Source organism: Cyrtonyx montezumae, unplaced genomic scaffold (assembly GCF_038088225.1).
Source record: "Cyrtonyx montezumae isolate F1298 unplaced genomic scaffold, pur_monq_1.0 scaffold_8, whole genome shotgun sequence".
NCBI classification, from domain to species: domain Eukaryota; kingdom Metazoa; phylum Chordata; class Aves; order Galliformes; family Odontophoridae; genus Cyrtonyx; species Cyrtonyx montezumae.
In genome coordinates, this window is record NW_027072089.1 from 20,224,422 (window position 1) to 20,251,047 (window position 26,626).

Sequence of the window (26,626 nt, forward strand, 5' to 3'; positions counted from 1 at the left end):
TGAATAGTGAGAAGCTTGAAAATCAGTTACAGAGGTCCAGTTGATTTCTTGTGTAACTTAAGGGGAAGTCGGGTGCATAAACTGGGAGAAACGAAAAAAGAAGAACATGATGAGAAGAGAATAGTTTGGGCTCAACATCTCACTGAGGGATATCAGTGGTGACTCTGGGTTGAATATTGTTTGAAAATGCCATCAGAGGGAGGTTAAAAGCAGGAGTATCGTGAAAGGAAATGGATAACTGGGAAGGCAGGAACAGTTACTCCAGGGGCTTTCTGCTGCTCATGTGTGTGCAGCTGGGGCCCACCAGGAGAGGGACTGTTTGGGAGAGATGAAAGGTCATGTCAAATTGATTTAGTACCTACAAGGGCCATTGGTGTGCTGCTTAGACCCTAATCGGTGAGGTAGAGAATGAGAAACTTGTGCTATTTGCTCAACTAAAAAATGTGTTTCATCTCCCCCACCCCCCAGTTAAGATCATTTATAAACATAGAAATTTAGCCTGATGTATATAGGTATATGTTTAAAAGAAACCTACCTTCACGTGAAGGTGCAGGCTTCTCCTTAGTCATAGTACATATTCACAGTACCCCAGAATTTAGATTTATCCTTAACCCTTGTGTTAATTCACTTTTTTTGTGCATTTAATTTCCATACTGTGGCACAAAGCAGAGTTCTTGAATGAGCAGTACACTATGGGGACAAGAAATGCAGCAGAATGAGTACCAGATAGTGTAGCTTTCTGCAATCCCATAACATCTTGTATCAAAAGTAACAAATACTGGAGTATAAATTTGGAAATTAAAATGTGAAGTTTTTTCTTCTGAAGTTCGCATTGCGAAGATGATTGTATTATATTATATTATGTGAAGAAAACACTGCCTTATAAGTGAGTACGATAGCCTGCAGGGAAAGAGAGAATGTGCACCTGATGAAAGTATGTGAAGCATAAACCAGGAGATAATGCAAACTCTGAAGGTACATAAAAAGCTTAATCACAACCTATATATAGATTTTACGTCTCAAGAATATAATAAAACATATTACTTCTCAAGGACATTTCTGAATCTCCATACTAGCCTAGATACTAGAAATCAAGATTCTGTAATAGTTCATTCCTAAAGTAAGTTTCCTAACTTGAAATATTACCATAATCCTCATTTAAGCACTTCAGAGCTTTCATCCTGAAGAGAGCAGTAGCAGCATCTTCACTGGTAACAGAAAGGTGACCAGCAAAAGTGATTTAGTATGTCTGGAGCAAGTATTGGTTACTCAAAAAGTAACCTCTTCTATTTGTGAAGGATTCTGAGATATTGATGTTTTCCTTCAAAATATTAACATCTTTCTGTTTAAGGAGAAATGAGAGTTCTTGGCACTTAGAGGAACAAAGTTACTGGGCATAGTGGTGATGGGCTGGCAGTTGGACAAGATGGTCTTAGTGGTCTTTTCCAACCTTAATGGTTCTATGAATCTATGATTATGGGGCTGAGTCCTGGCATAGAGGTTACTTCATGAAATGCCAGGAAGGATGTGCCTTGTTCTTCCTTACCTGGGTATTTTTGGTGAGTTAAGACAACAACATTAATTAAATTGGAATAATTATCATCTGCCTCAGTGAAAAATTCCTATAGCCTAAGCAAATATTAATACTGCCGGACAAACCGTCTCTTTCAGGACACAGTGGTGTGCAGTGCCAGTACTCAAACAGATTAAATCTAAGCAGAAATAAGGCAGGAAATAAGGCTACATCCCCTAGGATGATCAGAGCAAAAAGGAGTCTTGGCAGGTATTATCCCCTGAAAATAAGCCTGAAATGGCATATGATTGCTGTCTGTGTATACATCACGAATGCAACCACTAGGAGAAAAGGGAATTATTTAAACTAAGGAAGAGTCCTGGCATGGGAAAAGCGTCATATAAAGCAGCTGTTAGTAAAATTATGCTAAAAGTTAAACAAGCCTTGGAGAGCAGCGAGGTTCTGGAATGCGCTTCCAGGGGAGTGGAGCAAAGGCTGGCTACTTCTGACACGGGGCTAGTCAAGTTTATGGAGGGAATTCCTGTGTACTGCATAGAGTCATTGTCACGATAATAAGAACATATTAAATTTCAGTACTTTATTTATTTAGTGTCTTTGATCCAAAGCACTTATATAAAAAAGCAATAACGAAAATTCCTTTCAACCGGTACAGTAAAAGTCATAATTCCTTGGGGTATTTCATTTTCTCTAGTAGGATGCAATTTGGACACGTTCCATTCAATACTCACAGAAATGACAGAGCATCGGCTCTATGAATAATAAATCTGAAACATAAGATAAGCTATAGGTTATTGAAATGATGTGTTGTAAAGTTTGGATCCAACCTTTGCAACGCTAAACTAATAACAGCTGAGGGAATTTGTGACTCTTTGGCAAGTTTACAGGTCTCTTCCAATAACTGCCCTGGAAGTCACTGGTTTTAAGCTCTGTGAATCTGCTGATTGTGGAACGGAGACAAAACCACCACTTGGGAGATTCTCTGCAGGCCCCAAACCCACAGACCTAATGGGAGCTCCACTGGCCTTGGCACCAGCGAGAGATTCTGCTTCCTCTGCAGTGTTTAGCTCAACTGGAGCGTGTGAATGTGCTACACAAGCCCACCTCTTCTTTCTCTTCTTTCACTTATGGTATTTCAATCCCACGGGTAACTTGGGAATGAAAAATGTTTCAAGTTTGGATGCCTAATTCAGCATCTTAGTTAATCTTTGGGGCCGTGTATACGGCTGTTTGGTGCTTGGAGATAGAGAGCAACATCTGAGTTCACAGCCTGTGCATGCTGTGCTGAAATCTCTCAGAGTTTTGTTTTGGGAAGGCAGGGAAGGACCTGTTTCCCTCACAGTTCACGGCCTAAATCAACTGCTTATTGATCAGAGGGAACAGTGTTCTAAGGACAGTATGTGTGAGGGTAAGTTATTTCCCATTGAATACTCTTTGCTAGATCACTGAAGTCTTGTCCTGGATGTTCAGCCTTCTGTTTTTAGGTAGAACTGATACAACACCACCCTCAAGAGGTCCAGATGACAACCCTTGAAAGAGGACATATCCTTCCCATATTCTACCAATCTGGCTGCTTTAGTTTAGGTACCACTCCTCATTGCAGCATTTAAACATGGGCTTCCGAACAGGGCAATTTTAGTATTTCAGTTTCAGTGCCAACCTGCTTGGATGTATTTTCTGAACCTCTTCACAAGTTAAAAAGAAAAATAATCAATTGTTACACAGTATGTAGTAAATGGGGTGGAAAAGCTGACGGATTCAAAAAGAAATGCCACTGTGCCCTCTGAATGCCAGCGCGTTGTTACAGCACAGAGCACCAGAGGTGTTGGGAGAGTCGGATCTGCCTGTTGGCTACAAGTGTTTGATCTCGGAACAGTTACATAAGGGAAAAGGCTGATCACTCACTAAGTTTATGCAGATTCATGATTACTCTTGAGAACCCTCTCTCTCTTTTCTTAAATAAAAGTACAGGCCAGCCCTTGAGAGGGTTTGCATCGGCTGCGTCACAGAACCAGTGGGAGGATCTGCCCACAGTGCATGCAGCATTAAGCTCTTTTTCTGTATCTGTTCTTTTCTTAGGCCCTTGCACTCTTTCTCAGCTGTAACTTGTGAGCTCCTTTCTGAGGGAAAATGTGACTTGCAGGGCTTTTTATTTATTTATTTTTTTTGCCTTAGAGTTTCCTTGGCAGAAAGCGTAATGGAATTGGCTGCCATCAACACCTGCTTTCAAGCTTTCCTGATAAAATTAGACTCTGTATCTCAGCGTCACATATGGCATCTTTATAATTAGTCTTTTTGCAGTATATGAATGTCAGTTCCTAAAATGCTGCCTTGCACCGTTCATGTGGGAATATTTCTCTTCATTAAACAAATCCAGATTTTCCACTGGAGCTTCTAATCGTTGAGAACCCACGTCCTTGTGTGCCTAATCTCAGAACCATTTGGATGGACTGAAATACAGAGTATCTTTAGTTTCACTGGAACCACATTGTGTGCACATCCCTTCCGAGAGCAGGAACCTGAGAAGCCTCCAAGGCCTCCATACCTCGAGCTGCTTGTGGCAGTGCAGCCTGGGAACACACAGCCACCAGCAATGAAGGCTGGGCTTCTCTGGAGGGCCTCGTCTTGGAAACAGAGGTAGGCCTGTGCTTAGGAACCACTAAAGAAATACTACTGGACATAACATTTCCAAAAAAGAACGCTCAGTTTTTAACACACGCCTAAGAGTAAGCCAACTTCCATTGAAATATGAAGCTTGGAGGTGTTTTCGGACACGTAACAATTGGAATTACCAGTCAGAAAGACAGAGAAGAACAGTCTCTTGTCAGCGATTCACAGGTGATTTTTTAAAAACAGTTGTAAAATGCATTGGAAGTTTTACATCTGTCTGGAGATTGTCCTGAACTGCTACAGATAACGGTACAGGTGACGGGGGCTTTGTTCATCATTAGTTTCACAGCTGAGAGTTTTTATTCCATTTGGGTATGTTCATTTCTCTGCTCAAATGAGGAAATGCACAAAGTAACAAATCATCACTATACTGCTAGCACTAATGTCAGGGGAGTGGGAACATTCGGATGGAAAAGTCAGCATTCGGTGCCTATGCAACAGGAAGAGAATGTGCAAACTGTCAACTCGGAATATAAATTTCTTTAGTTTCTCAAGTGCAAAGTTAGTGCAGTGTCAGCAACATTATCCTCTAGGAAACAAACAAAAAAAAAGGATGACAAATAGGAAAACATTTATAAACATAGCTCTTGATAGCTCTCATGCAAACTGCTGTCAGACTTGTACACTAATGCAGTGAATCATTCAGGCTCAGCTCACTGGGGGTACTCCTGCTCATATTGGTAAGGCTAGCCATAAGGGATTTCACTTTATAGGCGTAATAGTCCCTTAAGTTGACTGACGGAACTTCTTTCATGCCATCTCCAAAATCACAGCTCCTCATGGCACTCTCTAACTGCTTCTGACGCCTATAAAAGTGGGAAAATTTGTTGAAGATCAGTGTAATGGGAAGCACTACCACCAGGATGCCAGCTAGGATGCATGCAGATGCCGTCAGCTTGCCAGCAGTGCTCCCCGGCACAACGTCCCCATAGCCCACTGTGGTCATGCTAACAGTGGCCCACCACCAGCAAGCAGGGATGGTGGCTAGCCCCTCGTTCTCTTCTTTTTCAATGGTGTAGGCCACTACTGAGAAAATGGAGATGCCAACAGAGAGGTAGAGTAAAAGGAGCCCTACCTCTCTGTAGCTGTACTTCAGGGTGGCTCCGAGGGACCTAAGACCCGTTGAGTGCCTAGCAAGCTTTAAGATGCGAAAGATCCTCATGAGCCTCAGGACTTGTGCAACCCTGCCTAAATTTGCCAAGGTCGGACTACTTTCCACCACCAAGTTGACAATTAAGGTAATATAAAATGGTAGGATAGACATTAGGTCAATCAAATTCAGGGCATGCTGGAAAAATTTTAAAAAGTCAGGAGCGACTGCAAATCTCGCCACCAGTTCAAAAGTGAACCATGCAATACCAAAGTGCTCCACGATTTCAAAGCGAGGGTCTTCCTCAGGGGTCCCGCTGCTGTCAATGATCTGGAAATCTGAGAGGCTGTTCAGGCACATGGTCACGATGGAGCCCAGCACCACCACGATGGAGAGCACACTGAAGATTCGGCTCAAGACCGAGTAGCCAGGATTATCCAGAGCAAGCCAGAGCTGCCTCCTGATGTTTCCAAAGGGCTGTTTGTCAAATTTAGAGGCATCGTTGTAGAATGCCAAGATCTCATCAAAAGAAGATGTGGTGCTTTCCTGGTCACTTTGTTCCTCCCATTTCTCTTGGTCTGGCTCCATTTTCCTCCCATGGTAGCTGTAGCTGCAGCATGAGTCTATAAAGAACTCATTGATTCCCCAGTACTCAATCTCCTGGCTGAAAGAAAACACGCAGAGCTCGCCCATCACATGGAGCTTGCCAGTGTTGTAAAAGTGGAGCACGTAGGGGAAGAGCTCAGGGTTCCTGTCAAAATAAAACTCATTCTTGGTGTCATCGTAGTCATCGCAGAGCTCCAAGATTGACTCCTTTGAGTGGCAGCTCAGCAGTTTGCCCAGTCTGGTCTCTGGGAACCTTAATAATGTGTTGGATCTCATCTTTTTCTTAAAGCCTCCAACGTTGATGCTGATCTCATTGTCTTCAAAATTCGCCTCGGTTAAAGCCTTCAGGCTCTGCCCTGTCATAGTGAGCTCCTTCCAGAGGTGTGTAAGAAATAAAAGCCTAGAATGCAATTGCACAGAGCATCAGCAGAATGGGCAAATCTGAAGCATGTTCATCTACTGATATTCTCCTTTTCTTTTTCTTTCTTTCTTTTTTTCTTTCTCTTTCATTCTTTCTTACTTTCTTTCTCCTTTCCTTCCTTTTCTTTGTCTCTCTCTTTTCCTTTCTGTCTCTCTTCCTTTCCATTATTTTTCCTTTCATCTCTTCCTTTCTCTTTCTTTCTTTTCCTCTCTGCTCTCTCTCTCATTTTTCTCTCCATCTCTCTTTCCTTTTCTTTCCTTCTCCCCCCCCCCTTATCTCTCCGTCTCCCTTTTTCCCCCCTTTCCTCTCTTTCCCCTTTTTTTCTCTCCCCCTCCCTACTGCACACACCGCTGCTGCTTCTTTGTTCCAGCCGTACCTCCTCTCCCACCCCTCTCCTCCGGCTCCCCGCTCCCGTTCTCCCCCATCCCACCTCCCCCCCACCCTTGCCCTCCATCCTCCCGGTCCTTTCCCCCTCTCCGGGACCCTTCCCCGGGCGGCGGTCCCCTACCTGCTCTCAGCGCCCGGCCGGCCGCCGGCTCCGCGCCGCCATCCCCGCCGCCTTGGGGCCGCGCCGCCGCCTCGCTCCGCTGCCTGCGGGCCGCGGTGCTGAAGGGACAGCGGCGGCTCAGCGGCGGCGGCCGGCGGCACACGCGCTCGTCATGGCGACGACCCCCGCGGGGCCGCGCTCCCCTCGGAGCTCCGCCGCCTGCGCGGGGCCGGGTGTGTGGGGTGCGGGGGGGGGGCGGCTCGTGGAGCAGCTGCCCCCGCGCACCGGGAGACGGCGGCTCCCCGCCCGCCTCGGGACGCCTCCCCCGCCGGGAGGTGGGGGGATCCGCGGAGTCGCTCCGGGCGGGGACCCCACCCGCGGCCGGCGGGGCAGCGTGCTCCCGGGCTGCCCTACGCCGTCCCGGCGGCCGCGCACCTGCCCGGTCGTAGGGTCCGACCTCGAGCGCGGGATAACGGCTAACCGCGGGGCCGCCGACGGCGGCTCCTCCGCCCGCGCTGCGGGGAGGTGTCCTTTCTCCCGCCGAGCCCGACACGAGGCCGAGGTTCCCGCGGGAGGTGCCGTGCCGCCGGCGTTCGGGGGCGGTGGCAGCTCAGGGCGCGGCACACCCAGGCCGGGAGCTCGCCCGCCGCCTTCCAGCCCCGACACCGCCCGCCCTGGCCGCTCCCGGCTGCGGGGGCTCCGCACCTGGCGGGGCTGCGGGGGTGATGCGGGCTGTGATGCTCCTCACCTGTTTCCTCCAGCCCCCAGCACCCCGCAGCTTGCTCCTCACACGACCCTGCTCACGGCAGGGGGTTGGAATTAGGTGACCTTGCAGGTCCCTTTCCAATCTAAGCCATTCCTTAATACGAGCCTGTGATAAGTCAGCCCTGCTGCCCGCCAGCAGCCGGGTCTTCAGGTCCTGCTCAGGCTTCCCACTGGGGCACTGTGACCACCCCACCAGATCCCACCTACACTGGTGCTGAGTGGCTGGAGCCCCTGCACCTCCTGGGACATACCCACAGTGTTGCTCATGGGCCACAGCTCTGCAGCCCGCTGGGTGTGTTTTTTTCTCCAGATGCTCTTCTTCTCTTCGAATCATACAATCTTACAATCGCCAAGGTTAGAAAAAACCTACAAGACCCGTTCAACTGACCACCTACCACCAATATTTCTTACTAAACCACATCCCTCAGTACAACATCTAAACATTTCTTGAACACCTCCACGGACAGCGACTCCACCATCTTGCTGGGCAGCCCGTTACAGTGCCTGGCAACTCCCTCGGAGAACAATTACTTCCTAATGTCCAACCTGAATCTCCCCCGGCGCCATTTGAGGCTGTTCCCTCTAGTCCTCCCGCTGGTTCCATGGGAGAAGAGGCTGACCCTCACCTCACCACAACCTCTCACCAGATAGTTGTAGAGAATGATAAGGTCACCCCTGAGCCTCCTCTTCTCCGCACTGAACAATCCACTTGAGCCTTGCTCTTGCTCAGCTCTCCTGCTGCAAAGGTGTTGGAGGAAGTCTGTCCTATAATCTCCCTTTTCCCTATGGACACCCTGCGTGTCCCACCCACCTCCAGAGCAGCAGCTCCCATCGCAGCCTGTGACAGCCCGGTTGTCTCAGGGCTGACGGACCCACCCCTGAGACAATCTTACTCTCGGTGCCCAGGGCAGGGGTGGCAGGACACAGCTGGGGACACCCGTGCTGGGCTTTCTGTCTGGAGGCCCCTCAGAATTCCCAGGGCAGAACAAAATTAACTCGTGTTCCTCAGTGACGTTGTGAGGAATGATGAGCTGCTGCCGTCAGTGCATCGTGCAGTGAGCTTTCACCAGGTCTGCACCATCCTGGATATTTAGCAGGGGCTTGGAACATTGCAGATTTCTTGAAGATGTATTTTTCTTTACTTTTCTTCCTTATTCTTAAATTAGGTTTTTATTTTTTTCCCCTAATGCTGCTTTGGAAGAAACGGAGATACGCTCAGAGGATTTTCAAGCTTTTGTACATTTTCCTTTCCCATTAAGCTGCTTGTCTAAAAAAAAATTATAGGCAGCCTCATATTCGTTTTGGGAATTGCATTTATCCATTTCTGTTATCTTTACTGCAGAAGAATCACTGGTCTCTCTCTAACCTGGGATCTTTATTTTCTCATTAAAGGACACAGTGAAGTTTCTGCAGAGATATCAGAGATAACTCAAAGAGCAAAACAATATAACTGTATTAGGATATAACTCCTCCAAGTCCAATATAACTGCTCCTGTAATTAGGGCTAATTGCATTGTGCTAATAAGGTTAAACTGCCTCTAGCACCCAAGGTAGTAATCCAAAACTCATCTGAATGTTTCTGCAAGGCATCACTCTGCTCCGTGGACGCACGATCACTGACACGGTGCTTTTACATTTTCCAGTGGTGAGCACAGGGCACATTGCTGCAGACACTCCAACACTGGTGGAATCCAGGGCAATTTGGTCTGCCAGAGGGAATCAGACACGTCATTTTTCTGCTGTTGGGGAATTGCCTGTTGGAGTGGGAGGCAGATGGGTGACTAATATCACCTTAGGGCAATGTTGCAAATAACCAACTTAATGGGGCATGCTGGCTGTGCTTGGTGGCTTTGTGACCACTGAAAGGTACAGAGTTTGTTCCGCTGGTTCACATGGCACCGTGTTAATTAAGGAGCATGAGAAAGTGCCAGTGCTATATAAAGACCTGGACTATGTGCCCATGCCTGGCCAGGAGTGCATACCAGCTATAGTGTGCTTCCCATGGCCATACCTGTATGCGTTGGCCATGTCCCCACACAACACCTGTGGCCCCATTGGCAGTCCCACACTGTCCTGAGCTCAGTGCAGATGGGGATGTGGCACTGATGTCTGCAACGCCTTGCCAGCTTTGGGAGAAGTGAATCTGCTTCTCCCGCTAGTACTGCATCTGCAGCATTAATGAAATATTGAATAGGATTTAAATGAGGATATTGGACCCAGCTCAGTTGTTTAATCAGCACTTCCACTGGTGGGTAGGTTTGCTTTGGAGTTGAGGCCACAAACCTCATTAGGCTGGAGGTGGAAAGTCTGCACGTAATGCTTACTGGAAGGTCCCCCTTTGCCTGGAGCCAGACTCAAACTCACATTCGTGCTGACCGCTTCCTTTTGCACCAGATGGGTTGGAAAATCCTGGAGTCTTAATGTGTTAGTTTAAGATCGATAGATACGATCTGTTTTTCTTTGCAAAACCTCTCAGGCAGCTGGGAGCGAAGCTTTCCTGACAACATTCCTACTACCACGACCGCTGACTGCGGCCAGCTGGTGCATGTGTTCAGAAGAACAAAAATATTTTTGCAGATAATGCTCATTTAAATACTGGAAAAGGTCTATTGCAGAATATTGCCAAGTCAGAAAGAATGAATAAGTTGACAATGGATTTAAACAAATTCAGAAAGCCTGCTTCCCCCTCTGGATGTTTATACAAGGGATCTGAGCACAGCCAGAATTGGACAGGACCTGACAGACAGAAGGTGCTGCAGAGGGCTGTTCCCAACGTGCCTTGCCTTTACCTTCCCACCAGTGAGGTCTCACAGCTCACAACTGCCCATGGCCAGCTTTTGCCAACTGAGAAAGCCAAGGCCAGCCCAACTGCAGGGCCTTCCAGCTCTGCTGGGAAGAAGGATGTTGTGCCTCCCTCGGCGCCAGGCAAACAGCAGTGCCATTTGCTCATGAACCTGCTCCTTACATAAGTGTCCTGCCTGACATGTCTGATTTCTTGGGAGGCGAAGGATCTCTGTAAGTTGCTGTGGCATTTGCAACATGAAACTGGGGAGGGAGTTCCACCTGACAGCGTGACACATCCCAATACAGTTTTGCTGTGAGGACTGCAGTCTGTTTTGAGCTGACCTGCTCAGCCACTGTTCCACTGCACCTGGTGCTCCACTGCAAGGAGCACACAAAGGTAATGACCTCAGCAGGCCCCATGAGCAGCACTGTCTTCCTTGAATAAATCACCATATAGCAGACTCATGGAGTGCAAGAAAGGATCATTCTGAGCTTGGTTCCCATTTAGTACAGCTCATAGAATTTCAACCTTTAGCACCCTACTGAACACCGGTGTCTGAGCTGGATTGGATGAGCCAGCCCTACAGACCCCTCTGAGAGGAGCCTGTAATGGGTCTGCTTACATGATCATTCCGTTTGGGATGACCAGCTCCAATACTGTGGCTTGGTTTACACGAAGGCTGAGACCCATATTCTTTCTAGGTAAAAATGGTGCAAAAGCCGAGACATGAGAGTATTTCTAATGCACACCAGCACAAACGTGCATTCAGTCCACAGCCTTCAGCTAGTCCATATAACCTTTCAGTCACCTACAGCATGCACATTATGCCCTAGCACTAGGTGCTCCACCTTAACGAACTGCTCTGAATGAGCCACACTGGTTACTAGTGGACTCCTACACCTAGCTCAGGTGTAGGAGTCTGCACTGCAGGTGCTCTGTGTTATAGGAGGTGCATGACTGTACTTTGGGATTTTTAAAGCACTTCCAGTAGCAATAAGCAACAGGGATGAAGGGTTTTCAAGGAGTGCAATTTGGATTTAAGATGGTGAGCTAATGCCGTCCAGCTGCTGCCTTCCCTGTGACACCAGTACTGTCAGCAATAGGCCAACCTCTGACACTGAGCTGAATGGAAGCAGGGAGAAAGAAAATCTTGCTTGGATGCAGGTTAAGGCTGTTGGCTTTAAACTGCGACTATAAAGCCTAGTTCTGTGCTATCAGACAGCTAACATGGAGCATACAAAGGCCATTCCACCTGCATTTGGAACCTACCCTCACATTTCTTTCCTTACATTTCTCAGACTTATGTATTCCTAGAAGACAAAGACAGAGGAAATACAGCAACAGCACAGACCCCCTGGGCAAGTGGTATGCTCCCAGATGATCTGCTCTTGCTGAGAGCTTGCCTACAAGCAGCATTCTGCCTCCATTCTTTTTTCTGTGAATATTTGATGAAGATTGTGAAAATGTGACTTGTTCTAAGCAAGTGAGAAAAAGCTCTTTACTATAGCAAGAATATTTGAGGTCATTTGTATCTATCTATCTATCCATCTATCTATCTATCTATCTATCTATCTATCTATCTATCTATCTATCTATCTATCTATCTATCATCTATCTACATATATACCTGTGGCATAGGAATCTCCATCTTGAATAAAGAAAACAAGCTGAATACAACAAGAGAGAGCAGTCCTTGCTTGGAAACAATTTACTCTAGAAGCACAACTATGAGAAAACCTCTCCTAAATTAAATCTGTTTCAGTGCAGGTGGAAAACTGATGTTGATTATGAAAGCAGCATACAGGAGGGCAGGAGAAACCTCTGTAGTGAAATGACCCAATCACAACAGCTCTCCTAGCACCCTGGAGCAGCCCAGGGCCATGCAGCTCTGCACACAGCTCCATATACAGGCCAGTGAGCTTCAGGTCAGGCTTGTTTGGTGCTGGGATGTTGGGACATCTCCAGTGTTGTCACCCTTGCCTGCCACAGGTATCAGGATTATATATTTCTTAGCAATTCCTGACTCTTCTTCTGTGTGTTTGGAATTATGGATGCCTTAGATCATTCTGTGTTTCAAATAACTATTAACAACACTGAAATTAGAATCATAGATACATAGAATCATTAGAGTTGGAAGTGACCTTTAAAGGTCATCTAATGTAACTCCCCTGCAATGAACAGGGAAATGCACAGCTACATCAGGTTGCCCAGGGCCTGATCAGCTTCGCCTTAAAAGTCTCCAGGGACGGGGTATCCACCACATCTCTGGGCAACATGTTCCAGTGCCCCATCACCCTCACTGTTAAAGACTTTTTTCTTATATCTAACCTAAATCTACCCTCCTTAAGCTTGAAATCATTTCCCCTTGTTCTATCCCAACAGACCCTGCTAAAGAGTTTGTCCCCTTCTTTCCTGTAGCTTCCCTTTAGATACTGAAAGGCCGCTCTCAGATCTCCTGGGAGCCTTTTGTCCTCCAGACTGAACAGCCCCAGCTCTCTCAGCCTGTCCTCATAGGAGCTCTGTTCCATCCCTTGGATCATTTTTCTGGCTCCCCTGGACACACTCCAGCAGGTCTATGCCTCTCCTGCACTGAGGACTTGCACACCTGGGGCAGGCTCACCTCCCTCACCCTGCTGACCACGCTTCTTTTGATGCATCCCAGGATACAGTTGACTTTCTGGGCTATGATGGCACATTGCTGGCTCATGTCCAGCTTCCCATCCACCAGTACCACACGGACCCTTTCAGAATGTGCTTGTAACAACCCCAAAAGTGCTACTGCTGCCAGTGGTTCCTGGTCCCAATTCTTTAATCAGTTTAGGCAGTTCATGAGGCCCTCCAGTGTCCACAGTTCACTTCAGTTGTACCAGCTACTCCACCAGGAAAAGAGCAAAATTGTGAGGCTGAAGGAGTAACTGCATGAAAGGAAGGGTCCCAGCACAAGTACATTCTTACTGCCCGGTACTGCCCAAGGAAAGGAGTGAAAAGCTTATTGCAATGATCTGGCTTCCTGAAGCTCCCCAGGACAGCTATGAGGACTCCCTCCCAGTTTGTGTCCTTTGGACCAGTTAACTGCCTCATAAACCACCATGTGCAAAATCTGCCATCTGGCAATTTAAGACAGATCTCTCTCCTTGGACTGCCTGTAGCACATAGCCTCGAAGGGCACCGCTTAGGAGATAAGTAACCATTACGCTCATCCTACAAGATATCTTTCTCTGATGGAGAGCTGCCTTCAGCAATTTCTCCTCTTTTAGTGACAAACCAAAACACAAAGAGAAAAACGTTCTGCCACACAGAGCCTTATTGTGATTTCTATAGACATTTTTTGGAAAAAAAAATTCTGCTCAGTGGAAAGCAGGTAATCAACTTCAAACTTTTATTCTGCAATAACTGCCCACACAGCAAATGGAATTTAAGAACTTTTCTATAGCATACTTAATGCTTATGTCACCATTTTGGGACAGCATGCTCCACCTCTTCAATAACGATAATGAACTCTTCGCAGCAACAGCGCATCTGTGTGCAGTGGTAGTGCCTTTCCTGAAAGGTATTTCCAATGCAGCTTGAGCTGTAATTTATCTCAGAGGTCTGATGTGACCATCTGAGGGTGTGATTGGGAGTTTACACATTCTTACATCTTTCCAAACACGTTCTGGTTCTTAAGGAATCTCTCATTGGTGGATGAAGGATCAAGAAGATATTTCCTTTGGATTCACTTTGGTATTTTTTGGATTGTATTTAAACTAAGATGAAGCCAGCTCAAAAAGAAAAAGAAATTATCCCTCAAAACCCAGGAAAACAGATCACTAAATAAGAATCTAATTAATGTTTCCCACTGTTATCATGGAACAAAAAGTTTTCAGTCTCTGAAACATGTTGGGACATCTGTGCTCAGTTTCTACACACAATGCAGAAAGTCCAAAACATCATGGGAAACCTTATTCTGAAGGGATGCCAGTCCTGATCCATGCTCTGAAGGGTTTCATATGGTTCAGATCAGTTTATAAAAAAGCCCATGAACTGTTCTATCCTTAGCTAACAAGATTTTAAACTTCACGTTTTTTTAACCTTAATTCTGCAAAGCATTTAACAATATGCTTAATAATAACCAATTCTGGTCTTCAGAATTATGCTTTTTCTTGGACTCCTGGGGTTTGCTTTTTCATTAATAAAGACTGAGAGCAAATAATGCAGTCATTTTTCAAGAGCATGATACAGCATCCATTTAAACCTCACCATTCCGCTCTCTGACGTTCATCGGGTACAAAGAGGAGTGTGGGCCAGCGTGTTGTGAGTACAGGGAACATGCATTCCATTTTGTTTGTTTTTCTTTTCAACCCACTGCTTTGTGGAGCAATTCTGAACTTTGCTGCAGTCAGGATATTACACTAACCAGCTGCTGAACAAAGACTTCAGCGAATCTAGGTCAGGTCTAATTTGTGAAGCCAGTGGAGTTAGTCACTATGGCAGCTTTCTGAAAGGTACAGATGGAGAATCCATGAGCTGTGGGAACAGAATTACGGGCTTCTTCTCGCCATCAGTTTTAATGCAATTTATTTTATTTCCTTTTCCAGGAGTTCTTTTTCTCAGAGTTCCTAGTAAAGGAGAGATTAAATGTGACAGCCACATCTGTTTTAGGAAATTCCCGTGGAGATATCAGATTGGTAGCTGGCTCAAGCGATGCTAAAAGTGAATGCTTCTGGTCTGAACAGGTGGCCTATGAACGTTATAAAAAATCTGTAGCTTTTTATAGTGACTTTCATCTGAGGTTCTCAAAGTGCTCTATAAATATCAGTTGATCAAGCCTTACAGCATCCCTGTGAGGTGATCACTTTGTAATTGAAGGGAGTGGGTTTTATGGCTCACAAGTTTGCTGCTGACTGTGAAATCCTATTTGTGACTCACACAATCTGCCACAAGTACAGCAGATGTATTGCTGCTGTGCCTGGAAATAAGAGCTGCCTGAGATGCGGTGGCCCTTGTTCCATTCTTACGAAGGCTCTTCTTTCCTTCCAATTTGCTCTACTGTCCCTTGTTCTTCCATCCACTTTTCCCTATATCCTCTGCCAAGTGCATGCACTGGCAATGTTTGCTTTTGGAAGTCCCACCTTGTGCCACGTTTTCCAGACAGAATTTGACACAGATTCATGTTTACAGATTGCTTCTCTGCAGTTCCTTGAACAAAATTTGTGCCGAGATGTACCTCAGCCAGCCAAGGTATGGTGGGAGGGAGAGCAGCAGTGAAATTCTGCTCTCCATTCTCAGTATTGCTGAATGTAACTTTTGTGTTTCACAAGAAACTCTGCTTATTTCAGAGTGGAGTCGTGATGTAAGATATAGTATTAATGTGTATGCATTTATGTATATGTGTGTGTATGCATGCACTATTTATTGCATGCAATGTTTCTTAACCTTTAGGACAGGACTTCAGTTTAAACAATCTTTTATTAATTTTTGCTTGTTTCTATAGCTGTAAAACTATTTATAATGAGCACACATTGACTCTAGTAAATATACTTAAAATTCAGCATATTTCTAACTGTGTCCTCTTGGGAAAGAGCTTTGGCCCTTACAAAGACTCTGTCACTTCATAGAACCAGAGAATTATAGAATCATAGAATCGTTTGAGCTGGAAGGGACATTTGAAGGGTCACCTAGTCCAACTCTCCTGCAATGAGCAGGGACATCAGGTGCTCAGAGCCCCATCCACCCTGACACTGAACATCTCCAGAGATGGGGCATCCACCACCTCTCTGGGCAACCTGTTCCAGTGCCACACCACCCTTGTTGTAAAAAACTTCTTCCTTACATACAGTCTCCCCTCTTCTAGTTTGAAACCATTTCTCCTTGTCCTATCACAACAGACCCCCCTAAAGGGTCTGTTCCCTTCTTTCTTATAGCTCCCCTATAAATACTGAATAGATTAATTCCTTCAGTAAGATGTAGTTTAGGGGTATGGAGGAGGATCAGTATTTCCAGACAAAAATGCACGTTGCTGCTTGGATAAAGACATGAAATTTTTTTGCCTGTGTGATGACACTCAGGTTATAAATATCAGCTTCTGACAATGTCGACCCACAGCCCATAACACTCACTGTAAATCCTAGTTGGTTCTTTCAAGCGTTCTGTAAAATGATTTCTATTTCAACCTGAAAAGCAAGTTCTGTCTCCCACAGTGTTAGTCTGGTACTTGAACTGCATATTATGTTGCTCATTATAACAAGGCTGATAATAGAAACTCTATTCCCAGACAATATTTGTAGCAAAATAAAAACCTTAAATGAAAAGATATTTGGGTTTCTTGTGCTATTACACTAAAAAAGAACCTGACATGAGATTTGTAAAGGGTTTTAATTTTAAATACGTTTTAATTTCTATTCAAATTTTGCTTTATATTTTAAATTTGCCCCATCTCCATAGCAGTCGGCACATCTAGATTCCCAAGTTGATCATGACCTCTGGGCATTGCCATGATACAAACACTGAACAAAAGTAACTACTGATAAAAAAAACGGGCAAGTTATTTCTTGTCTTGATTTGTTATTTAAAAGATTTCCATGAACATGTGTTGTTCCTATTATACGGCTACCGATAGAGATTAATAGCATGGCCAGTGTGTGAGGACTGTGTTACCGAATTTAAAAGCAAAGGATTCTTTCCAATGGCTGAACCCAAATGACTGAGTTCAGCTTGCAGCCCATTCATGTTTTGGCTATATCACAACATGCTGCAGATGTGTCAGCACACAGCCCTGAATAATCAAATGGAACCAAAAACTGCCTGGGAGAAAGTGGGAATTTGTCTGTAGGAGAGGAAGTAAGGAGGAAGTTTACTACTGTAAAAGTTTATTCTATACCCCAAAGAGGGGAGCAAGGAGGATGGAGTTAAAATACATAATAGCGAGCAAACCTTTGTACACTGAGAGCATCCAGTTCTCAACACGGCAAACAGTAACCTAGAAACATATGTGGTGTGCAATAACACTCATAAATCTTAAGAGATTATGTGTTCCTAATGTGCGACTTCAGACTGATCTATTTTGTTAAGTGCCAAACTTCAAGATGATTCAATCAAGTTTTACTTAATCTGAATTTATTTACTCTTGGTGATGATGATTCATTGAACATGCCTGTAGTCCATTCTGTTGAACTAATTTATCAGGCATTTTGATGGACTGGTGATTTGTCTTCCCTGAACATTTCATGGTTTATTTATTTATATCATCTGGTTTGTGTAGAACAAGTACAGCAGTTCTGCTAAGAATTAAACATTCCTCAATGATGCCTTTAGTAACAGGAAACGCTTTCTAGATAGGTATTCTTATTGCAGTGTAGCCAAATAACAAAGCCAGGAAAATTTCTCTTATCTACATATCCAATTCCTCTCACTAAATTCCTGTGTTAATCTGGGTAGATTTGTATTAGAGACACAACCTTGGAAAGATGGAGGGACAAATGTGGTGAGGCTTCTCTGCGCAGGACACGGGGTTTTCCTGGAGGCTGGCCCAGAAGCATAGGTCAGAAGAAGAAACAAGACATGAAGGGCTTACCTACATTGCCAAATGAACATGGGATTACCCGGCAGAGAGGCCTTTCCATGATAGCTGGTTCATTTGGATGATGAAAGCATAAAACCAGGCAGGACTTTCAGTCAGTGTGAATGCATTCCCAGAACTGTTCCTGAATTGCTGTTCTATACTGAAATACATGTCTGTGACCCCTCTGCTGTGACCACTAACTTCTGATCAAGTACAAGCAGCTGGAAAGCCTACCTTCAATTCAAGTATGTTGCTTTGGCCTTCTCTTTTCCAAGGGAATATATTTCATCCAGCGATTTTCAGAAGGATGTCCAACTCTCTACCTATGAAAGAATTAAAGAGTAAACAGGTGAATGAAGCTAACTGTTTCCCAAAGTGTTCATTTTATATATGGGTGGGTGCAGAATGAGAATATGGAATAGGATGAAGTAGAACAGAACAGCACAGCAGGATCTTCCAAGGGGGAACAGACAGGCAGGACTGGGCTCTGCAGTGCAAGAGTCATGGGCATTACTGAAGCCAGTTCAGTGAAGGGCCATTGAGGCATTCAGTGGACTGGAGCACCTGACATAGGAGCAGTGGCTAACAGAGCAGGGGCTGCTCAGCCAAGGGGAGAGCAGGCTCAGGAGGATCTCAGCTATGTGTATAAATTGGGTGAAGAAAGTTGAATCAGACATGGCAACGGGCACAAACAGAAATACAGGAAATTCCATTAAGAATAAAGAAAAAAAAATAAAATCAGCTTTTCAAAAAACGGTGGATTGATCACTGGCACAGGCTGCCCAGAGAGGTTCTGAGTCTCCATCTTTGCAGCTACTCAAAACTGGACCTAGCTCCTTAGGTGACCTGACCCTGCTCTGGGCAGAGACTGATTAGACACTCCCTAGAGATGCCTGCCAGCCTCAGCTATTATGTGATTCTGTGAGATTCAACTATAAAATCTCAAGTACACATTAGTGCAAATGGTAGTGGTGAGCTGAGCATTTCAGTGTATCAGGTAGGTGTCAGCCCTCTTGACTCTTAGGCACATTATGTTCTTTTGTTGAGCAAACAGTGAGTATAAATTACAGATCAAGCATCATTAGTGGTACAACAAAACTGGAACGTGCACACTGATATATAGCATGGTTATCAGTTATGAGGGCATAAGAAATAGGTGTGATTCAAACACCAATTTGGTATTATTTTGGTATTTTTGGTGCTTTATTTACTTCTGGTGAAGGACTGATGTTCCTGCCATATCACTGATTCTTATGAAAGATAGCAGATTTTGGCCCCTTTGCCTGCCATTGCTGTTTCACAGCCTACATCAGCCCTCAACTTGTCTCAAAAACTTCTTTCTGACTTGAGTCATTTGGGGATTTTGCCTAGCTGTTAGAAAGAAAGAAACTGCAAAAATCTAATGTTACTTATGCTGTAAGTTACTGGGGTTGTAAGTAGCACCAATCATGGCAAAAATATGTCCTTTTATTCTCTGATAAGTTCTGGCTTCCCAGTGTACTGCTTTGCTGTGCAGCCTAGCTAGACTAGATACATTCCAACCAGTGTGTATCTGAGGACAGTGAACTGCATGTAAGATATCCCAAACACATTTGGCATGCTTAAACACATGCTTTCATCTTGTCTTCTTTCACATGGTTTCTGAGTGTTATTAATAATAATATCATTTATTTTCTGTGACTGATTCTGTGATTCCTGCCTCTACATCCTAAAGGCAATACGTCAAGCCCCAGCTTATTTTCGTCTGCAGGGAAATGCATGAGGCTTGTTCGGTTATTCTACATATTTAGAGCTGGAAGACCCATCTGTCTACAGGTCTGAATTTATTAAGCAGTCAGAGGTACTTCAAATCTAATTGTTTTATTAGTGTTTCTGTATGACTTTTGAGGCAAGAGATGCTGCCAAGAAGAAATTAATTGGGTCTTCATATGTAGACATAAGTATTAGATCACGTATGATTTTTTAACATGGGAAACCAGCCATACTTAAATAATAAAATGTATTTATATATACCTATTTTTACTTACTAGTGTACTCACTGGTGTTAGTTGTCCAGAAACAACTATACAGGAATTAATGTTGTTGAATGTATGTAAAATGTGTAGAAGATCGGGACTGAAATCTACGCTCTTAGTTTTACTTCAGGTTCAGAAATCAGCATAGGAACCATGCACAGATTCAGGGCTAAATTTTCTGTCCACTGTGGGTTATTTGTCCCTGGCATCAGTGGAGACAGATGTAGCCAAGTGACCCACTTTTAACAATGTGACTTTATTTTATTATAACTAGGGGATAGTTAGCATGCTGTTATGCTATAAACGTAACAAAACCTGTGAGAAAGAAGCTGGAGTGACAGAAGGAGTTAAAAATCTGTTTGAGAAATATCTTTTTTTGAGAAAAGAGGATGTACCATTGTTTTCTTCTGGAATGCTTAAACCATGTATGAAGATATGCAAATGCAAATACCATCTGAGGATGGTATTTAATGTGTTGTTATTAGCAACTCTGGCAGAATATCTCCATAGACCTGATGAAATGTGCAGAGGATATAAGAGTTCCAGCTCTGCTGTTTACTCAGCTGTGGATCAGCTGGTTCCATACAAGAAATTTATCTTTCCACTTTGCTTTTGTAAAAACCTAAATAATTATTTGAAACTATAAAAAGAGCAAACCCATAAGAAAAGAACACCATGACTGTCAAGCCAAGACAGAGCATGCCAGAACTAAAGCTGCCATAATTCAGGTCCACTGTGTGCATTGTCATCCCATTTCTAATTGTATGGCCACAGACTGAGGGGTTTTTTTTGTGGGGTTTTTTTTTTTTTCACTGCACAGGATGGACCTGCTGTGGGATGAATCACGGTTACCTCACTGCAGAAACTCCGGAATTTGGAGGGTGATGGTGGAGGATTTCAAGACAGGAAAGGATTGTACTGTGGTTTGGGAAACTGAGTGTTGTCCTGGTACTGGATTTTGTTGCTATTATGGATTTTGTTGTTATTATCTTGAGCATCATTCCTATGAAATGCTGGGCTGCTCACTGAACTAAGAAATTTTCACAGATGGTAACTGCTCTTCTGGAAACCCTGACAACTGGAACAGGGTGAATAGTCACTATTATGGGAACTGTGCTTTGAAGATATGTTGTAGATCCTGAAAAAAAACACAACAGTGAAACACCGTTCTTAAGCATCTCAAATGAGAAACCACAGTTACTTTTTCTTTCAACAATTTCAACTTTTATGTTTGTACACCTCAGCTGCCATGAGTAAACATGGAAGTTCATATTCCCTCCTCATCTTCGGGAGTCCCGTGAAGATAAATTATCAGTGTTTGCGGAACACCAGGATCCTGCAGAGGAGAAGAGCATAAAATGCCTTTTGAGGAATAAGTAGCTGTTTTTCAGTGCTGTGTCAGATGATTAGGTGCCATTCTTAGGATTTTTTTTTTTAAATACTGATGCCACAATTTACATATGGTGAATTAGCTGAGAACTGTGGCAAAGACTTTGAAAGTTCATTTAATCCACTTCCCTGCCTGACATCGGCGTCTTCTAGGCTTAATATATTCCTCTTAGGCACTCGCTTAAGTGATGGGATTTTCACAGTCTCTTTGCATAATTTTCCATTGCTTTACTTTCCTCACTATTAAGAAGTCTTTTCCAGTAGCTGTCTGAAATCTCCTGTCCTGCTTGCCCAGGGAAGCAGGAGGTTTCTCCATGGCACACGCGACATACCTGGAGGGCTGTGTCCAGCTCTGGGCTCCAATACAAAAGAGACACGGACATATCAGAATGTGTCCAGTGAAGAGCCTTGGAGGTGTTAAAGGGACTCAAGCATCCAATGTGCAGGGGTGCACTGAGATGGAACTGTTTAGCCTGGAGTAGAAAGCTCTTCAATGTGCATAGGTATCTGAGGAGGGGATGTGACAATGGGACCAACCTCTTCTCAGTGGTGCCCAGTGAAAGGACTAGAGGCACTGAGCACAAACTGGAAAATGGGAAATTCCACTGAGAAAAAGCTTCTTCAGTGCAAAGGTGGTCTAGTACTGGCACAAAGATGATACAGAGCCTCCATCCTTGGAAATATTTAAACCTCATGGGACATGACCTGGGGCAACTGACTCTGCTTTGGGCACAGACTGACTAGATGACTGCCAGAAGTTGCCATTGCGTTATTTGGTGACTCTAGCAGCAGTGTGTAGAGGGCATGAGCAATTCCTCCTGGGAAATGAAGATAGTGGGTGACTATTTGTTCATTAAAATTGAAGGCAGCTGTTTTACTCCCGTATAATAAGTAGAATCAAAGCGGGAATTGTTTGAACACTTTTTGTGAGTCTGTATGGTGGGACTCCTCCCTTGCTCCTAGAATGGGGAGTTTGGGTCCTTCCCAGCTCCCTGCAGTGAGGTGTAATTGGTTGTTTCTTCAGAAATTTACTTCCATCCTCGTGTAGTTTTTCAAAAACATTAACTATTTGTCTAATTTAGGAAATACAGCTTGTTGCCAAGTCTAATGCTTCTGTCACCAGTGATATATTAAAATGCTCCTCGTTTTCACTTCTGTCCTTATCTTCTTCAGACAGCTGGAAAGTCTGTTCCCACCGTCTTACAGTTGAAAACATGATTTTCAATGCATTTATTCTTTCATTTTCCTCTTCTCCTTACCTTCACCCTGGAGCATGAGATCTCATTTTACAATGCTTCTTGTCTGGGGAAAGGACTTATCTAAATGAAGGGTAATTTTCCAGTGTATCCTGAACATTCTTGTGGTGCACATGAGAGGTTTAATACCTTAAAACAATGATCCTGTAAGATATTAGTACCAGATTAACCTACCCGGTAAGCAAAACTAGAATTCAAAATTCCTTTGCCCTTTTCACTTTACCCTCAGATTGCCTAAATTCCTGAGCCATCTGCATGCCTGTCAGCCAAGTTCCTCTTAATTGTCAGCTTCTCATCCTGCTTCCAGAGCCATCCAAATCTGTACTGTGTTGAGCAGCCATGTTGGAAGTTAACTGTCTACTCTGCCATCCTATCTTTTTTATTTTTTCTCTTGAAGTTTTATCATGTCTGCTCCCTTCTGGAAAAAAAGGCTGTGTGAATGTCTTACTCTAACCCTGCTTTAGAGCAGTCACTACTGAGGAATGATGACGCTTGTTTTCTTGGGACTGCAAGCCAAACCTGTGGTCTACTTACTGCATGGTGAAAATATCATATTCGTTCGTCATCATGCAACACAGTAAACCCTTGAGGGGATACAAGGAGTAGAAGCATCAACAGGAGGGATGGTAACCACCACTCCTTCTGCTAGGCTGAGTGGTTAGGGCTCTCCGAAGAGCTGTGAGGTGCGGGTTCAAATTCAGCATGGTGAAAAGGGGAACGAGCTCAGGTCTACACTGTCCCCAGTGAATGCTCCAGCCCCTGAGCTGTGACTTGTTAAGGTTCCTGATCTGAACATTACTTTTTCCTCAGCAGTGCCTCCTGGCAGCTCCTTGGCCTCTCACTCATCTTTGCATCCTCAGTAGTTGTCCTCAGGTTTTGCCTCCCAGACAGCTATGTTGTCTAGGCAGTTGAGGGGACAGAAAAGCTCATCTCTTCTTTGAATTTTACAACAGATGAGATGCATCAGCAGATAAATCTGGACTATGGTCACCCTGACTGTCCCTGTATACTCATTCTGTTCATCCTTTCGAAGACAAAAATCCTGTTTTCTCTTGTGTCTTTCTGTAGTCTAGCTTTAAGGGACTCAGAAAGAAGAAAAGTCAGACCCTTTCACAGATCATTGTTTCACAAGGCTACACGGCTCACCTTGTTACTGAACCAGCCTATCTTTCTTTTAGCTTGTTTCTGACCCTTGTTCCTCCCCAGTACATAAATCAGTCCTCCTCCTTCTTTGTGGTGTTTACACTGTCCAAGTAGATAGAAGTCCGCGGCGTGGTTCCTCACCTCCAGCAGATTGTCTCAGCATTAATGTCTCAGCGCTCTCTGATCTCTTTGCTCAGCTGTCATGCAGCCAAACTCATCTCACTGACTTAATTCCTCATAAATCAATAGGTCCAGATACTTACCCTCTGTCTTCCTTTGGGATGACTCTGTTCCACAAGCTCACAGCCAGTTTGCTGGACTCAGCCATTATTAGGATCCTCTGCCTTCCTCCTTTAAGCACATTTCTCCGCTTCATATCTGCACTTGAGGCTGCGCTTCCTCCTGCAGATCGTTGTCTTTTGCCCATCCACTTGGCTCTCACTTTGTTATTTCCAGCCTGTCTAGGTTTCTTCGTGTTTTGTGTCTGTCCCCATTGGTTTACACAACACCTCTCTAATTCATACGAGTCATTACATCAAATATAAATTGAATGAATGTGTTTACTGCTTCCTTCCAGATCGTAGATAGACATTAAATAAAACCAGACTTAGAGCAGATTTCTAGCCCTCTCTCCCTCCCCTCCCCACAACCAATCCATGCCCCAGATACTTTCCCATCGGCTCTTTATATTTATCTTTCATCCCTCTTTGTTTATGGACTCACAGCCTGTGTTCAATCTCTATGACAGCATGCATTTCCCAGCCAACTTACATCCATTTTTCATGGCGTGTTTTGTAGCTGAGGCTTTACTCAGGATTGGCTGTAGGCTAGTTCTTCATTCCCTTTATCTTTTTGTTTTCTAAATCAATAAAAAATGAGTGATTGCATATTTGGGGGGCAAAAATAAGTCTTAATTAACTCTCTGGGATGATTTTCATGGTCTTAAGCAAATGTAACATCACTGGTGGTGTGGGATGTAATGTGCCAACATGAAATTTCCCTATGCTCCTCACTGTATATGGAATGCATTAATCCCATTGCATGAGTACTTACTAATTTAGTCCCTTAAGAGTGTAAAATATGGGCTGTGATGACCAGTCAGTTATTATTCTATGTTGGCTCTAATTTGCCTCCCACCAGCAAATACTTAATCTGTCTACTTAGGAAGGTCTTGAATTTGTAGCAAGAGGAATTAGATTGTCATAGACAAATTTTGAAAAAAAAATTGTGACTGACCAGGGACAGTGGAAGCAGGAAGGAGATACACATGGTTAGAATGTCATCTCCAGCAGAGCCAATATCCCTCCTGCGCTGCAGACCTGCACTATGACTGCAGCAACCTGGACTTTGAAGGCAGGATCAGGGAACAGGAAGCATTGCAGCTCATCTCTTACCATTGTCACTCCCCAGCAGGATGCTGCTGTGGCTCAGCCACGCAGCTGGTACAGAGAAGGCAATGGGGGGAATCATAGAGATTTGCAGGAAAGACAGGCACGTGGGGATTAATGTTATTGACCTGTGATAAAGAAGAGAAATGCTGTGTAAGGTTTCCATTCCACTGTTAGACATTTCACTTCCCCGAATTCCATTGGTGCTGTGAAGTACAAATTAAGCATCTTTTACTTCCATTAAAAAGATATCTCAACATCTTGCCAATTTCTTCTGGCCTTTTCATTTAGGGGCAGAATTTGATCCTTTCAGTACTCTCATTTTTCTCTGCTATCTCATTATCTGCTTTCTTATTCTCTGCTTTCTGAAGAGATATTTGACCTCTCTCAGCTCCTGTACCTGTATACTGGGTCTCAAGCTGGGAAAGCATCTGTGGGAAGAAAGGTATAATTCTACCTGGAAAATATCCTAAAGGATAATTTGGGAGAGTAAAAATGATTTGCCAACACTTCCCTTTGAACACCACGTTCCTGCCTTACTTTGATCTGTGACACCTTCAAATCACTTTAAGAAGTTGGGGAGGACATTATGTTGTTATGGTACAGTATCAGCTGCATACAGATGTTAGACATCTACTGGGAGAGTACAAAGAAGCATTAAAACAGTCTTGGTCAACTTGACTGGCTTTATTATCACCCTATGGCTTTAGGATAGAGGCTATGCAAGGAGGCCTTTCAGAATGAGCAGGGCATGTGGTTGTACCTCGAGCTTGAGCTAAATTTAGATCTTGAGGAAGACCTGATAGTATAGAAAAAAGCTTGAACTTCCAGACCAGGAGAATCAAGACTCAATGGAGAGATAAAAAATAGAGGGTGTGTGCAGAGGTGTAGGTGGAGGCTGTGTAAGAGCTCCAATGTGTTATGACCTAACACACGGTCCAGCAGATAGCTGGGTAGGAAGCAGGGCCAGCAGCCATCGTCCTGGCAGGCTAATGTGAAGGATGGGAGAAGCCATGGACTATTCAATACAGGGAGACCATGCTCAGCAACCAAGTGGAGGGTACACGACCCAGGGTAGGGTTCTGCACTGAGAATTCAGTAAATTAAATGTGTGCAGGCTGAATATCTGGCACTGAGGTTAACAGGCACAGGGCCTTATTTATTTATGCCTGTTAGTTCACTTAGCTTCCAAAAAAGGATGAGTGCATGCAAACCCTAACTTGATCTACATCCCACATTATGCCTTTGAACTGTTTAGGAGTGTTTGTTGGCATGGCCCCAAGGCATGACAAGGGCTGTTCTTACAACCTTACAGTTACTGTGATGTAGTTCAGTGCTTAGGAACATCCACTGGTGCTTTATAATTTACTTAGAGAGATGAGGCTGTATACACAGCAAGGGACAAGACAGAGTGTAGATCAGGATTTGGAGAAAAGGTCAGCACCATGGAGTCCAAACAGTATGGCAGGGTCCTGGGATTGGGATCAGTCAACCCTGCAGCAAGAGCTAGTAAGAACACTAGAAAGGGGAGGCAGAGCAA

General features: G+C 44.3%; 1 protein-coding gene across 1 annotated transcript; it reads right to left on the reverse strand.

The window, feature by feature from the left end:
• Positions 1-4,081: 4,081 nt before the first annotated feature.
• KCNS2 (potassium voltage-gated channel modifier subfamily S member 2) lies at positions 4,082-24,061 on the reverse strand. Its single transcript, XM_065752838.1, has 3 exons — positions 23,958-24,061; positions 18,130-18,212; positions 4,082-6,297 (listed from the first exon to the last, which is right to left on the reverse strand). The coding sequence occupies exon 3, from the start codon at positions 6,258-6,260 to the stop codon at positions 4,827-4,829; it is 1,434 nt and encodes a 477-aa protein (XP_065608910.1). The 5' UTR covers positions 6,261-6,297; positions 18,130-18,212; positions 23,958-24,061; the 3' UTR covers positions 4,082-4,826.
• Positions 24,062-26,626: the final 2,565 nt, after the last annotated feature.

What these genes read in the sequence shown, in the direction of transcription:
- KCNS2 (XM_065752838.1), bottom strand. Translation starts at nt 6,260, where the DNA reads ATGACAGGGCAGAGCCTGAAGGCTTTAACCGAGGCGAATTTTGAAGAC.